Source organism: Pipistrellus hanaki (assembly GCF_964339955.1).
Source record: "Pipistrellus hanaki genome assembly, chromosome: 13".
Classification (NCBI taxonomy): Eukaryota; Metazoa; Chordata; class Mammalia; order Chiroptera; family Vespertilionidae; genus Pipistrellus; species Pipistrellus hanaki.
The window spans coordinates 15,459,619-15,474,304 of record NC_140515.1 but is presented as its reverse complement, the minus strand read 5'-3'; the positions used below and the strand labels follow the sequence as shown (position 1 = coordinate 15,474,304).

The 14,686-nt window shown below is 43.2% G+C and overlaps 1 protein-coding gene across 4 annotated transcripts in view; it reads left to right on the top strand.

The window, feature by feature from the left end:
• PTPRG (protein tyrosine phosphatase receptor type G) overlaps positions 1-14,686 on the top strand; it is a 640,445-nt gene that overhangs the window by 611,249 nt on the left and 14,510 nt on the right. For all 4 annotated transcript variants that reach the window (XM_084902696.1, XM_084902695.1, XM_084902698.1 and 1 more), the window contains 9 exons: positions 86-220; positions 2,659-2,831; positions 4,235-4,370; positions 4,918-5,064; positions 8,150-8,243; positions 9,374-9,450; positions 9,959-10,087; positions 13,213-13,359; positions 13,943-14,085. In XM_084902696.1, the coding sequence (XP_084758822.1) occupies positions 86-220; positions 2,659-2,831; positions 4,235-4,370; positions 4,918-5,064; positions 8,150-8,243; positions 9,374-9,450; positions 9,959-10,087; positions 13,213-13,359; positions 13,943-14,085 (1,181 nt within the window). The remainder of the gene's footprint in view (positions 1-85; positions 221-2,658; positions 2,832-4,234; positions 4,371-4,917; positions 5,065-8,149; positions 8,244-9,373; positions 9,451-9,958; positions 10,088-13,212; positions 13,360-13,942; positions 14,086-14,686) is intronic.

Sequence of the window (14,686 nt, the reverse complement as noted above, 5' to 3'; positions counted from 1 at the left end):
CTGTCTCTTGAAGTTACATTATCAACAGTACAATTGTGGCAAAAATGGCATATGCCATTTACAACTCTTTTTTTTTTTTCTGCAGCGAAAATGTGATCAGTATTGGCCGACAGAGAACAGTGAGGAGTATGGAAACATTATTGTCACACTGAAGAGCACAAAAGTCCACGCCTGCTACACCGTCCGCCGTTTCTCAGTCAGAAACGCCAAAGTGAAGAAGGTATCAAGGCGGCGGGGGAGGGGGCTGCCGGGCGGCTCTTTATAAACTTGCACAGAAATGACCGCACGACCAAGGCCAGTGCTCATAGCCAGTTTGGGTTTTTGGGAGTATTTTAAAGCATGTTATTCACAACTCTTTGACTGTCACCACTGTGTGGTGTGGAAGATGTTGGCAAAGCACAGAATAGGGTTTCACTGGCCTGAGTTCTTTAACCTCTTTCTGAAGAAAGCTTCATTTCAGAAAAGGCCCTCTTAGGTTTTGGTAGCTACGTCAGATACATCAGCATCTGTGTTAGCTTTTGTTTTGCTTTGCTTTTGTTGTTAATCCTCACCAGAAAGAGTGGGAGGGAAGGGAAGAGATAGAAACATCAATGGGAGAGAGACATATCAGTTGCCTCCCACACCTGTCCCCCAGCAGGGCTGGGGACTGAGCCTGCAGCCGGCACATGCCCTGGACCGGAAGCCAACCCAGGCTCCTTCAGTCCATGGCTGACACTCCAGCCACTGAGCCAGTCCGGCCAGAGCTTGCGTTAGCTTTTTAATTCCAATTTTCTGACAGGTTTCAAGGAGCACTAAGCCTACAGGATGCTACTAATAAGTGTGGAAAACAAATGCTACATAACACGTATCCCCCTCAGAAAGGGCCAGCGGCAGCAGTGGTCAGAGGGCTGGAGTGGAGAGACCCGCTCACTCTGGTTTGCCCGGCGGAGGGTGGGCAAGAGGAACAGATACCCTGAGGGCACCCTTTCCCCGGGGTGTGAGTCTCGGGGCGTTCAAACTCCACAGCGAGACTCCGATCAGGACAGCAGTGCTGGTCCTCTGGGCCGATGCCCATGGAGAATGTGGACCAGTTACTCTGTGGAGACTCGGAGTATTGGCTGTTTGTAGCAGTGGTTCTTGACCAATTTATTTTTTGAGTCTTGGGCATCGTTGAGAATGTAATAGACCTGTAGCCCCCTTACTCCAGAAGAATTCATTTATTCAAATGATTATTTACAGTTTCAGTTGCTCTGAAGACCATCTGGGGCCCAAGGTTATGGAGTCCTTTCTTCATTTAGTTTTCCCCCCAAGAATGGCCGAGTATATAAAAGTCAGCAGCACCGCGTTATCTGTGTTCTCTCTGCTAGAACTGAGCCGGTGCAAGCCAGCAGTTCATTTATACTTGCAAAGCCCATTACTCAAGGAAACCCCTCCGGAATTTAAACGTGGCCCACTCGCTCTTAATTTTAGGAACAGCGTAAGTCAGAGGAAGACGTACATAAGAACTTCAGATGTTTTGCTCACTGATAAGAGGATAAAGTAGTAATTAAAAATGAGAGTTCTCAGAAGAATTAAGAAATCAGAGCCATTGTGGGGGAGGGGGTTGTAGCACAGGGCCATGCACCCCGCAGGCTGCAGTGCTGATTTAGTAATGACCTTGAGCCAGCAAACCTGTTTGTTTTGTTCATTTTTTTTTTTTTTTTTTTAGTTTTTAGAGGTATATAAGAAAAGCAGTATCATAGTAAGTAATGTGTTTGGGGAAATTTTTTATCTAAAGTAGTTAAAATGTAAAAAGTTCAGCCGCTTAAAGGAAAAGTACTCTAAAAAATCCTATATAATAAAAGGGTGATATGCAAATTGACCAAAGAGCGGAAGGGAGGGGTCAGCGAGCAGGTGGGGCCAGGCCAGCCAAGGCAGGTGCCAGCAGGCAGAGGGAGGGGATGTCACCGTCCCCCGATTGGCCTGCCGGGGCTGCCTCCCACAGAGGGAGGCCACCTGTGATGGCAGCAGGGCGAGTTGGGGCAGGGCCAGCCACAGCCTGCCCAGTCGCTGCCCACAGAGGGAAGCCAGACTGTGGCTTAGGCCCACCCCCCCGGGGGATAGTGCTGGCTGGTGAGCAGGCCTAAACTGTCAGTTGGACATCCCCTGAGGGTTCCCAGACTACAAGAGGGCGTAGGCCGGGCTGAGGGACCCACCAGAGGGCATGAATTTTTGTGCACCAGGCCTCTAGTTAATTTATAAAATGATAAATTTATAGAGATTGAGACTCAGTTGTCACTCAGCATCCACCCGCACTTGAGCTCCTGAAGGTCCCCCTGGGCGTGGAGCAAAAGTGGAGGTCGTGGCCATGTCAGCGGAAAGCAAGGCACGAGGAGGCCTCTGGAGGCAGGGCAGGAAGTCAGCAATGAGGCCGTGGCAAATTACAAAGTGCTTTGTATGGTTTTAAGTCCAAAAAACGGATTGTAAGCATTCATTCTTGGTACCATCCTAAACCATTCTTTCTCCTAAGGGATGTCTGATACTTCTTGCCCAGCTGGGAAAAATGTCTCCATTTACGGAAGATGTCACAGAGAGGAAATAACCGGGCCAGGAGCAGCAGCTGGGGCGGACGAGGCCAGAGGCCCGTTACCCAGCATGCTCACACTCAGTGTAAAGTTGTCTGTGTTCACCTTTCTCTAGGGCCAGAAGGGAAATCCCAAGAGCCGCCAGAACGAGAGGGTGGTGATCCAGTACCACTACACGCAGTGGCCTGACATGGGGGTCCCCGAGTACGCCCTCCCCGTCCTGACCTTCGTGCGGAGGTCCTCGGCCGCCCGCATGCCGGAGATGGGCCCGGTGCTGGTGCACTGCAGGTAGGCCTGGCTTCCTTCCTCCTCCTGGACGCCCTGCGCGGTGGGCAGAGCGGGCTGTGCACTCGGGAATCCGGACCGCTGTGGTCCTGCTGCTGTTTGATTTAGAAACTGAGTCTTCGTCGAAGACGGGGACCAGTAAGAACTGTTACATGAGATATTCCCACAGTATTAAGAAAACATCTGCTGCTTATTTTAAGGTTAAAACAAAATCTACTCTTACAAACTTTGATTTGTGTAACATGATTGAATTAATAAAATCTCCATTATGTATAGGGAAGCTGCAGGCTGCTCATATGTAAAAATCTGACCTTAAACACAATTTTACAGCTTCCCACCCTGGAGATTTTGAGTTTCTGTCTACGGCTTTTCTTGTGAGTTCCATGAAGTAATTACAGTGTATGAAAGGATTATATTTTCAAAACTTGAGTTTATATATGTGCTTCTTAAGCTTTTCAAAAGCACTGGGGAAGCCCATTCTCTCTCCTGCACTTCCTTAAACGGCCTTCGTTGGTTGTTGAGAAGGTGCTCTTGCTGAGTTTTGTTTGTAATTGTATTCTTGGCCTTTTTTTTTACTTTGGTATTCAGGCAGATGTTGCTTACACTGGGATTTACATTCCTCGCTGCACAGCATTTTCTTAGTACTTGTTTGAGCTGTTCTCATGCTCTGCAAGGTCCTTTGCAGAAATTGGAGCACATCTTCTGTTTAAAATCCCACGAGAACTCGAATGTTTGCTACCCAAGTTAGAAATCACTACAATAGAGATGAATGGCTATCGAGGGCTTGGGGGGGTCACACACTAGTGTGAGATGGGGACCGGCTGTGGGTACTGCTTAAAGGAGTACCCTAGTACTTGCTACTCAGTACACAGGGCTTAGATCTTCCCATTTTTAACAAACAACAACAACAAAAAAAATGTGGAGAGGAGGCCAGATTTTTTGGATGTTGACATTCTTACACTGTACCTGGCTTATTAAAGGAAAGCACCCCTTTAAATTGGAGCTTTCTAATACTGGCAGGGAGCATTGGGCAGAAAGGGGATTTACTGAAAGGACAGTGGGCACCCCCAGAATAACGGGGAACGTTGGGGAACCAGGCACAGGCCGAACCAGCAAGGGACACTCCCTGTCCTGCTGCGGCAGCTGTGGGGCTGACCGCCGGGGAGGCCGAGAAAGCCAGGTCACCACTGCTTGAGGCTCCTGTGGTGGGAAGGCAGGCTGTGTCCCCATCGAGACTCAAGAAGTGGGGCCTGTCCTCAGAGACTGTTTGGATGCCATCAGGATGAGTAACGTGTCTAAACAACAGGGCGGTTCTGTGCTCGTTGGAGCGTGAGGTGGTAATTTTCCCATCGCACTTCCTGACACGGGAATGCAAGAGGTCCCACTGAGTGTCTCCTCTCTTCCAGCGCCGGCGTGGGCAGGACGGGCACCTACATCGTGATCGACAGCATGCTGCAGCAGATCAAAGACAAAAGCACAGTGAACGTCCTGGGCTTCCTGAAGCACATCAGGACGCAGCGCAACTACCTCGTCCAGACGGAGGTAAGTGGCTGCGGGCTCCGGGCGGGAACAGGATGGAGAGGACAGATTCATTCTCTCGGGGCCTGAAAAAATTCACCGGTTTGTAGAAGAAGGGGTCCTGGCCGTGATGCCATTCTTGGGGTTCCCGTTTTCCATTCCTGTGTGGATGGAATTAAATGTGGAATGCTCAGCAACTACACAAGCACTGATGTAACCAACACAGTGGTAACTAGGGCTGTGGAAAGTGGGAAATAGATGGATAGGATGTGAAAGAATGGTTCTGAAGTCCTTCACTGAACTCCCATTTCTCCATTGCGTGCTACATTGAACCTGTCGTTTGGGGCATGGTAGGGAGGATAGAACTACGCTCAGCACAGTCTTACCCTAAACTGAGTTACAGTGGATAAGCAAGTATGGGGCAAACCAGAGAGGGGTAAATGCTTGGAGAAATCCAGGGGGAGGTCCCTGCGAGGGGAAGAGCTCCTCCAAGGTGGATGTTAGGGATGGGGTACAGGTGGCCACCCCTTAGCGGCCCCGCTCAGTGACTGCCCTATATTGTGCCTGTCAGGAGCAGTACATTTTCATCCATGATGCCTTGTTGGAAGCCATTCTTGGAAAAGAGACTGAAGTATCTTCAAATCAACTGCATAGCTATGTAAACAGCATCCTCATACCAGGCGTAGGAGGAAAGACAAGACTGGAAAAACAGTTCAAGGTAGCGTTTTCATACATTTCTTTAGTAAAAAAAAGCAAGGAATTAAGAAATGCCACGAGTTTGGGGTCATGTCTTTTTTGCATGAACATACACACTACAATGGATTACTGTTTATTCTCAAGTGTAATGCAAAGAAATACAAAGTTTGACCTCTGTGTGCATTGTTGGGCCCAAGTAGGTAGTGCGGTGCTGTATTTTCTTCTGAACAATTTATAACTTTATCTGAACATGGGCACCAGCCCCTGCCCACAGTGACATAATGCTTTGGACTCAGTCCTCACTGTCTGAAAACTACCCTTCCCTATTTTATCCTTATTCCGAACAGTTATTGAAGACTGTCCTAGCAGATAATTTAGAAAGTAGGAAAAAGCTTCTAAAGAATGCTAGAGAAAAGTTAACCTTTCCTAAACGGTTGTTCTTTTTTCTTTGAAAGCGCATGAAATTTAAAGGCAGTTAAGGTTTATATGGAATTGACTATAGTTTATATGGAATTGACTATAATTTATAAGGGCTGTTAATATAATTAAGACCAGAAAAGCTGTTATTTCAAAGGATTTATTATAACTTTCCATTGTTGTCTGTCTCTCTAATCTCTAAGTGCTTTTCTATTTCCGAGTCTCTGTCTTTTAAATTCTCTTTTTTTGCACACTATTTCATTTGTAATTTCTCATTTTGTATCAAGGTGGAAAGAATGAGGTGAATCTGTACCGTTTTGGTTTTCATGGTAAAACTTTCATAGACTCTAAAACCTTCATTGACTCTCTAAAGTAGGGGTGTCAAACTCAATCAGAGAAGGGGCCAAAATCTAAAATCCAGCCTAAATCGCAGGCCGAATGGTTTACTGAACAGTCATAAACTGACAGCGGAGTGCAGTGATGACAGCGCGGTGCGGGCCACATTGCAAGGCCTGGCGGGCTGGATTTGGCCCGCGGGCCTTGTGTTTGACACATGTGCTCTAAAAAAAGGAGACAGCCAAGCAAATTATAGCAAGTGATGCAAATTGAGGAAGATTAATTTCAGAGTTCAGTCATAACAATTTCATATTTCTAGCTCTCCTTCCATAACATCCAAAGTACTCTAAAAACCATTTGAGGTAATTAAATATATTTTTAAAAAAATAAAATAAAATTTTACACAAATAGAAAAGGCAGCATTTAAGAAATGTTATTTAATTATTTTTCAGGAATTCAATAAATTCAATGAATTCCTGAAAAATAATTAAATACCAACATTTCTTAAATGCTGCCTTTTCTATTTCTGTAAAATTTTATTTTATTTTTTTTAAAATATATTTTACTGATTTTTTACAGAGAGGAAGAGAGAGGGATAGTTAGAAACATCGATGAGAGAGAATCATCGATCAGCTGCCTCTTGCACACCCCCCTATTGGGGATGTGCCCGCAACCAAGGTACATGCCCTTAACCGGAATGAAACGGACATTTCAGTCCGCAGGCTGATGCTCCATCCACTGAGCCAAACCGGTTTCGGCATATTTCTGTAATATTTTACATGTACTTTTTTTTTTTTTTTTCAAACCATATTTCTGGCAAAAGACTTGTGTCCGGAATGTACAAAGAGCTCTCACAACTCAATCAAAAATGGGCAAAAGTTTTGAATACACATTTTATCAAAGAAAATATACAAATGACCAATAAGCACATGAAAAGATGCTCTACATCAGTGTTTCCCAACCTTCTCTCATGATGAGAATCACCTGGTGGAGTTGTTAAAACACAGATTCCTGAATCCCAACTAAGAAGTGCTAAACTAGAATTTTTGAGAACATATAGGTAAAATTGCATACCTAACTTAGTGCTCTGTATATAACATCTGTGTTAGAGCACTAGTTAAGTATACAATTTTACCTATATGTTCCCAAAAATTCTAGTTTAGCACTTCTTAGTTGGGATTCAGGAATCTGTGTTTTAACAACTCCACCAGGTGATTCTCATCATGAGAGAAGGTTGGGAAACACTGCTCTACATGATTCATCTTTAGGGAAATGGAAATAAAAAACCACAGGAAACCATTTCATACCTATTACAGTGTTGGTGCAGTACACGTACTCTTTTAAAAAATTCATCAAAGAAATCCGTTCATTCCATTGGGAGCCAGGTAATTGGACCTTTTACGGGCACTAACCACTTTAGAACTTGAAGTGGAAAAAATAAGAATCAGAAACTTAACAACATCCAGGGCCTTTGACATTAGTATTTGGAAGAGGCCATTCCCATGTATTCTATTAACATGAGCCAGAGTGTGTGTATGATTCATTATATATATATAATGATTCATATTTTATATATATATATATATATATATATATATATATATATATATATATATATATATGGTGATAAAGTGGTTCGACCAATTTATATAAACAGAAAGAATAACCAAACTATTGGGGCTAATTATAACAATCTTACAAAAATGTCAGTTAAGTTCAACAAAAATTTACTGAGAACTTAGTCAATTCTTTGAGAAATTGATTAGCGCTTTTTAGCATAGCTCTTGTATCTGAAGAATTCCAAGAAAAAATTTCACAAAACCAATGACATCAACAGGGAAAAAAATCCACATTCACTCAATGAATATCTATTACCTAGTACCTATCACAAAGGAGCCAAACCCCTGGTAGAAGAAATAAGCATACAGACAACCAAGATAATATAGAGAAACACCACTCGTGACACAAAAAATACTCTCCTAGTTTCTAAATTATCTGCTAGGTAGTAATCTGATTATTGGCATTTTTCCCCCCAGATCATCAGGCAAATGCTATCAATTATACTTTGTTGTTTTATTTTTTTTTACCTTTATTGGTAAAATTTAACCCTTTGGCTACCAGCTACTTGACGCTACTTTGCGGCGGAAACGTGCATTGAATTAACTCAATTCCCCGTAATCACTAATAAACTGCAATGTCCCCTGAGAGGGGACAGCGGAGTGCAAAGGGTTAATATTGTAGTTCAAGGTATTTTGATGAACATATGTATTGTGCAATGATTATCACAGCAAGGTTAGTTTGCATGTCCACAACTCTGCCCTCAAATGAAGACTGAAATGTGGTTTTTCTTTCAGCTGGTCACACAGTGTAATGCAAAATACGTGGAATGCTTCAGTGCTCAGAAAGAGTGCAACAAAGAAAAGAACAGAAACTCTTCGGTAGTGCCATGTAAGATCCTACAGTTTGATTTGATTGGGTGTGCTATGTCTTTTTTATTGGATATTACGTAGTAATAATATGAATCAGATACTCCCTAGGAAAGGTTAGGGCAGGACAGCACAGGCAATTGGGTCAAATTGGGGAGGGCTGGCTGGCTCTCAGTGCCAGCAAGTCACTGCAGCTGCATAACATGATGCCTAGTTTCAGTTCACCTCAAAATGCAAGAACTGGGTCACTTCTACAGTTCTTGGTAGAAGTAACTATAAAGAAGTCAAGTCGTTACCGGTTAACACTGTGGCATTAACACTCCTTTACCACTTGGGTTCCCAAGATGAACCTGCACAGTGGTGACTGGACCACGGAAATAGTCTCCTGTTGAGATCAAAGCGCCACTGCTCGGTGGTGACCTTTCTATAAATAAATCAGGACACAGGCGATCATTGGAGAGATGATCTCCACTGGGAAAGGCCACTGTGTTTTAAGCCCCTCATGGGGAGAGTGAAGTAAGATACAGTGGTGCAAATGAATCAGTCTATAGTGAGTTTCTTTCTGGGCCAACAGTTGCCTTTCGGCATAACCATTATTGCTTGTCTCATTTTCGGTTCTTATAAGTATATTTCCAGTAGGACATGATCTCACTCATCTAGGGAAAATGGTGAACAATATAGACTGATGAACAAGAACAGACCCAGAGATAAGGAGCCATGGGTCAGACTGTTGGACCTCAAAGGGAAGGTGGGGATAAAAGGGAGAGATCAACCAAAGGACTTGTGTGCATACATATGAGCCTAACCAGTGGTCAAGGACAATAGGGGGATGAGTGGGGGATTGGAATGGGGGGATGAGGACAAATATGTGATACCTTAATCAATAAAGAAATTAAAAAAAAAAAAAAAAGGATACAGTGGTGCAGTTGTAGTACTATGAAACCAGAAAAAAACTTGATCTGAAACCTGTCATTCACACTGCCCATGTCCTGGGGATGTGGAGCACATTTTACATTCTGCTAAGCTGTAACACTTTAGCGTGGCTAAAAAGAAAGGGGAGCCAGGAGGATGTTACCGGGGAAAGTTTAGGACGTGCTGGTGGTTCCATGTGTGTAACAGGCAAATGTGGCGTTTTGTTTTCTCCTGTGACAGCTGAGCGCGCTCGAGTGGGCCTTGCACCATTGCCTGGAATGAAAGGAACAGATTACATTAATGCTTCTTACATCATGGTGAGAGTCAACCGTTAATTATAAATAGAGCCAATTAAACTGAAAGGTGCTAAAGAGCAGATGCCACCTATGTGACTGATTGCATTTTTCAAAGAATTTCTCAACGTTGTAATATCAAAATTAGAGAGATTTCCGTGTCTTGGAACCTCTAACAAAAGACCCCTAATCGTTGGGAGCACAGAAATGCTTAAACTAAGAAAAGCGCTTGTTAAGGAATTAATTTTATTGTTAATTCCACCCATCTCGTCTTTAAATAAATGCTGAAATTACTGTTAAGTAAAAACAGCAGGGGCCACTAGAAGTGAATTGTACATGGAGAGAAAATTGTCTACACGTGTTAGCAGAAGTGCATCTAAAAATTAGCCAAATGCACTGAATGCCTTTTCCCCCCCCAATTATTTCAGTACGGTCCCAGCAGTGCTTACCTTGTTTCATGAATGTGTTTTACTTCTGCAAAGTTAGAATAAAATGCTCATAAATCACTAACTGTTTGTCTTCCTAACCGAAGGGCTATTACAGGAGTAATGAATTTATTATAACCCAGCATCCTCTGCCACATACTACGAAAGACTTCTGGCGAATGATTTGGGATCACAATGCACAGATCATTGTCATGCTGCCAGACAACCAGAGCCTGGTAAGTGAGGCACATCTGTTGTATGTGAACTGGCCAGAAGCATGAATTCCTTTGGTATCTTGCCACAGGGCTGCATAGTGTCTGGGGAACCCAGACCTCTCATGGTTAAGTCTGCTCAGAGTCCTTTTGCAGACCCAGGTACCCTCCCTGCCAGTCCATTACCTGATGCTCTAACGCTGGTGGTATCACCCCTCAGGTGCACTGTGCATGGCAGGGCAGTAGCGGGCTTTGAAAAAGGCCTTCTTATTAACCTCATTAATGCATAACCTTCACAGCCTCTAAAAATAATGGCAGCTAATATTTGAGAATGTAGCTGTACTTACCACTCTACATGTATTTTTTTAACTTATTGGGGTGGCACTGGTTATTAACTCATTCATTCTCTACAATTGCATACATAGGTACTATTGCCTCATTGAGTAGCTGGGGAAACTGAGGGAAGTAAGTTGCTCAAGGGCATACATGAATGATCAATCGAGTCAAGATTTAAACCTCAGTCACCTGAGCTCGTGCTTTCAATCATTTTTGCTGTAGTGGGTGTCCCACCCACATCATAGAAGTATCACCCAGCCACCCCCAAAAAATTGTATAAAAAGTAATAACACTGCTTTTCCCTGTCGTCGGTAATGCAGAGCCATTTCAGGGAAGGAGGGAAGGAAAGGCTCTCCCATGCCCACGCAAAGGTGTTTAAGAACTTCACTAAGCGACTACCTTTTTCTCCTCTCCTAGTCCTTCCCTGTTGAGCTCTCTGAAGTACTTGAGAAGGGTCAGCAAGTATGCATAGATAAGCTTAAATTTCTGTGCTTAGATCTCTACGTTTCAAAATTACTTGGGTTCAAACGTTACTGTAAGGACATGTGAGCACATGAAGTCAAAACAAAAACACTATGAGGATCTGCCTCATGAGTGTCAGATTAGAGAGGTTTTCAGTCAGGAAAGAGCAGTGTGATTGAACCCGAGGCTGGGTGACATGCATTTGACCGTGTGCCAGTCAGTAGGAACTTCTTTGCTGCCGCATTCTGCTCCAGCTTCAGAATACCAAGACTGCTTCTGCACCATAGAGTGGCAACCAAGTTGAGAAGCTGACGCTGAAAACTTAGTGTAAATTTTCAAATTAGCTGGCAATAGGGGTCTGTTCTGTTGGCATGAGGAATTTTGAGGCATTTAGGGCTGTTAAGACATTCATTTGTTGGATGAATTAGTATTTTATTTTCACTTAACAGAGGACAGTCACCAAAAGCATGTACTCATTGGTATGGGGAGGCTGGACCAAATGAGTGGACACATGGTCTGCAGACCTGAGGCTATAGGACCTGCCCTGGACCATGTCATCTCAGTGTCACTGAGGCGTAGGGGGGCTGTACTCTCAGCTCCAGTGCCCAAAGTCAGATTCATTAATTGTAGTTTTTCCTAAAAAAAATTGGCCAGTGCTTCTCAGTGGTTAGGGCATCAGCTGATATACCAAAAGGCCTTGGGTTCAAGACCACAATTCTGTGACTAGCCCGGAAGTCACTGGTTCCTGATGCAGAACGCCGTTAGAGATGCCTAGACTTCGCTGACCCTTTGTAAATATATTTGTCACAAAATAAGCATGAGACCAGGGTGCCTACTGAATTAACGAGTAGCATATGTTTTTCTCAGTCTTTCAAGATGACCCATTATTCCCGTTTACTACCTGTATTCAAACGTCTCTCTCTGCCTTTCTGTCACCACAACTCCATCCCTCCGGCAGCCTTTAGAGCACTCCATAATTTCCTCTTCATGCTGCCCTCACACAAGTTCTCTGAGATGGGAGTGTTACTATTCCCACTTTCAGCCATGGAGTGTAAGGCTCGGCTGCATTGATTGATTCAGGATCACATCCACCCTAAATCCTATGCTCAGTCTATGCATATTGGTTGAATTCAGTGGCCTTGACCATCAACAATGACCTTGTGTTTAATAGCTGTTAAAAGGGTCCTACTTCCTTCTCCTTTGGATGAAGTTTATTGAAACACTGACAGTTACAGACTTCTTTTGTATAGCCTGAACCCAATCGCTAATCTGCTTCTCCTTATGCTGAGCTTTAAAAATAAAGACGTACTTGGCAATAGCTGTATTGAAACTTGAAAGGGTGATAATTCTTATTGGACTGCTGGCTCATTTCTAATGCAACATTGTAATATTAAACAAAACCCTCTTTGTTTTGAACACTATTCAGAATTATTTCTGACTTCACTAGCAGTATCTTAGCATTTTTAGGAAAATGCCCCAAGAAAGTTTAGTTTGCCTCAGGAACCGACTAGGGAGGAGGGCTTATTGTCAAAATCATTGTATTTCTGCAACAATTAACTGTCTTTTTAGGTCTCCATGGTTTTCAAGGATAGAACTCAAGTACGAAGCCTGAATGTTTACTTTTAATTTTAAAATAGAGGAACATTTTAAAGCTTGCCTGATTCAAGGCTAAAAGGCTTTCTATGTTATCCCCTTTTGAAACCTAACATCATGTACTAACTTTTCATTTAAAGAACACCTTGTAACTACAGACAAATGCTTATTTATGTACAGCCTCTTCCCTTTAACATTTATCAGAGATTTGGGACAACTCATGGACCTCTCTTGAGTCCTGATGTCCTGTTAAGGACAATGAGAAAAATCCCTTCCCTCACTAGTATACTACAATCATTAAATAAGATAATGTTATGGAAGTCCTTTGCAAAATGTTAACCAACTGTGAACTATTATTAACATAATTCATAGGAAATGACAATTAGCCTTAGTTGCTTAAGCAATTATGAATAATAGCTTAGAATTGATTGACCTAAATCCCATCTCCTTTTCCATGACAATATATTACAGAACACTTCTCAGCTGCGGCCAATGCATCCTCCATAGATGCATTTTGGTTGTTACGGTGGCATAGGTGAGAATTGGTAGAAATGGTTATGATCACGTATGTTTTACAATAGAATGCAATGAATAACCAATGAACTCAGCATGATTAGGTAAGGATATAATTCTATGAACCTAATTTAAAAGATGACGTGAGAGGTATAGCAAGCGTTAAGAAATCATTTTGCAAGAAAATTCATAAATGTTTGGCAGCACAGAGGATTTTATCTATGGATGCATTTTGGTTCCCATAGGCAGAAGATGAGTTTGTGTACTGGCCAAGTCGAGAAGAATCCATGAACTGTGAGGCCTTTACCGTCACCCTCATCAGCAAAGACAGACTGTGCCTCTCTAATGAAGAACAGATCATCATCCACGACTTTATTCTGGAAGCTACACAGGTAACCTAACCCTCCGTGCTGAGGAATAGCTATATCTGGGCAGACTGGCCTGAGTAACTGAAGTAATTGACCACCTTCCAGGCATGTGAGTAGGACTTCGTTTGAAATATGTATATTCCCCTTTTTCCACCTTCCAGTATTTGCTTTCCCAGCTGGGTGGATGAAATATAACCAGCTCCTCTGAGTGGCACATACAAATGGGTCTGTTGACATAACTGGAACAAACAATATACTAGAGCTGTGTTTTCTTTGCCATCAGAAATGGAAAGCTTGCGGTGTGTTGCAGGGATGATAATGATAAGACTTTTGGTTACACAGAATTTTGATGTGTAGTAACTGCCTTCTTAAGGGGCAGGTAAGAGGGCAGCTGGCTTATATTAGAAATGATCCCTTAACCTCTTCTTTAATTTTAAAGATGAGAAAAATTGTCCCATGAAATTTTTCCCTGAACAAAATAGGATTCTCCTGTTTCGCTGTCATGAGCTGCTCTGGATTCTTTAGCTGTCTGTCTGCAATACGTGCTTTCTCGGGAGCAGGTTCCAGCCACTGGAGGGCAGAGATGAACGCTGTTGTCTCGTTGCAGGATGACTACGTACTGGAAGTCCGGCACTTTCAGTGTCCCAAGTGGCCTAACCCAGACGCCCCCATCAGCAGCACCTTTGAACTTGTCAATGTCATCAAGGAAGAGGCCTTAACCAGGGATGGCCCCACCATTGTCCACGATGAGTATGTATCTGCTTCTTAAGTTTCAAGTTCACACGGTTGCCTGTTGCATTGCTCCAGCAGCGGGAAGGGAGGGCATTTTAGAAACCTGTTCCCTCTCAGGACGCTTCTGTGTCATTTCTGACATGTACCTGTGCAGGGTGTTGTGGTCCTGTCTGCCTTGTAACGTGTGCTCTAGAAAGGGGAAAGTCCCGTATCTGAGCCCAGAAAAATAGAGTTGCATGCTTGCCGAGGTTTTGTGTTTCAGTAACACAAATAATCAGTTATCTATGCTGATTATCTATGCTGATTGGATAGTTGCCGATTGGATAGTTACCTTTATTTTAACACTCCTACATGGAATTTTCAAAAACACCTATTAGGGAAGAAACCGTTTTAAATATGGTTGTGTTGGTTAGCAGTAAAGTTGAACTACTAGAGTTTACAGTGTGCTTTGAAGCTTAGAGCTCTGTCTTCGGCGTTTTCAAGGTAAAGAGGGTAGGTCTCAAAGAGAAGAAGTTGCTCTTGGCTCAGATATTTTAAGGTACAAACTGTGTTCAAACCCAGATCCGTCCATTTTCCTAAGAGGGAAAGGGCCACAGACAGGCCTCATGGTGTATGGGTG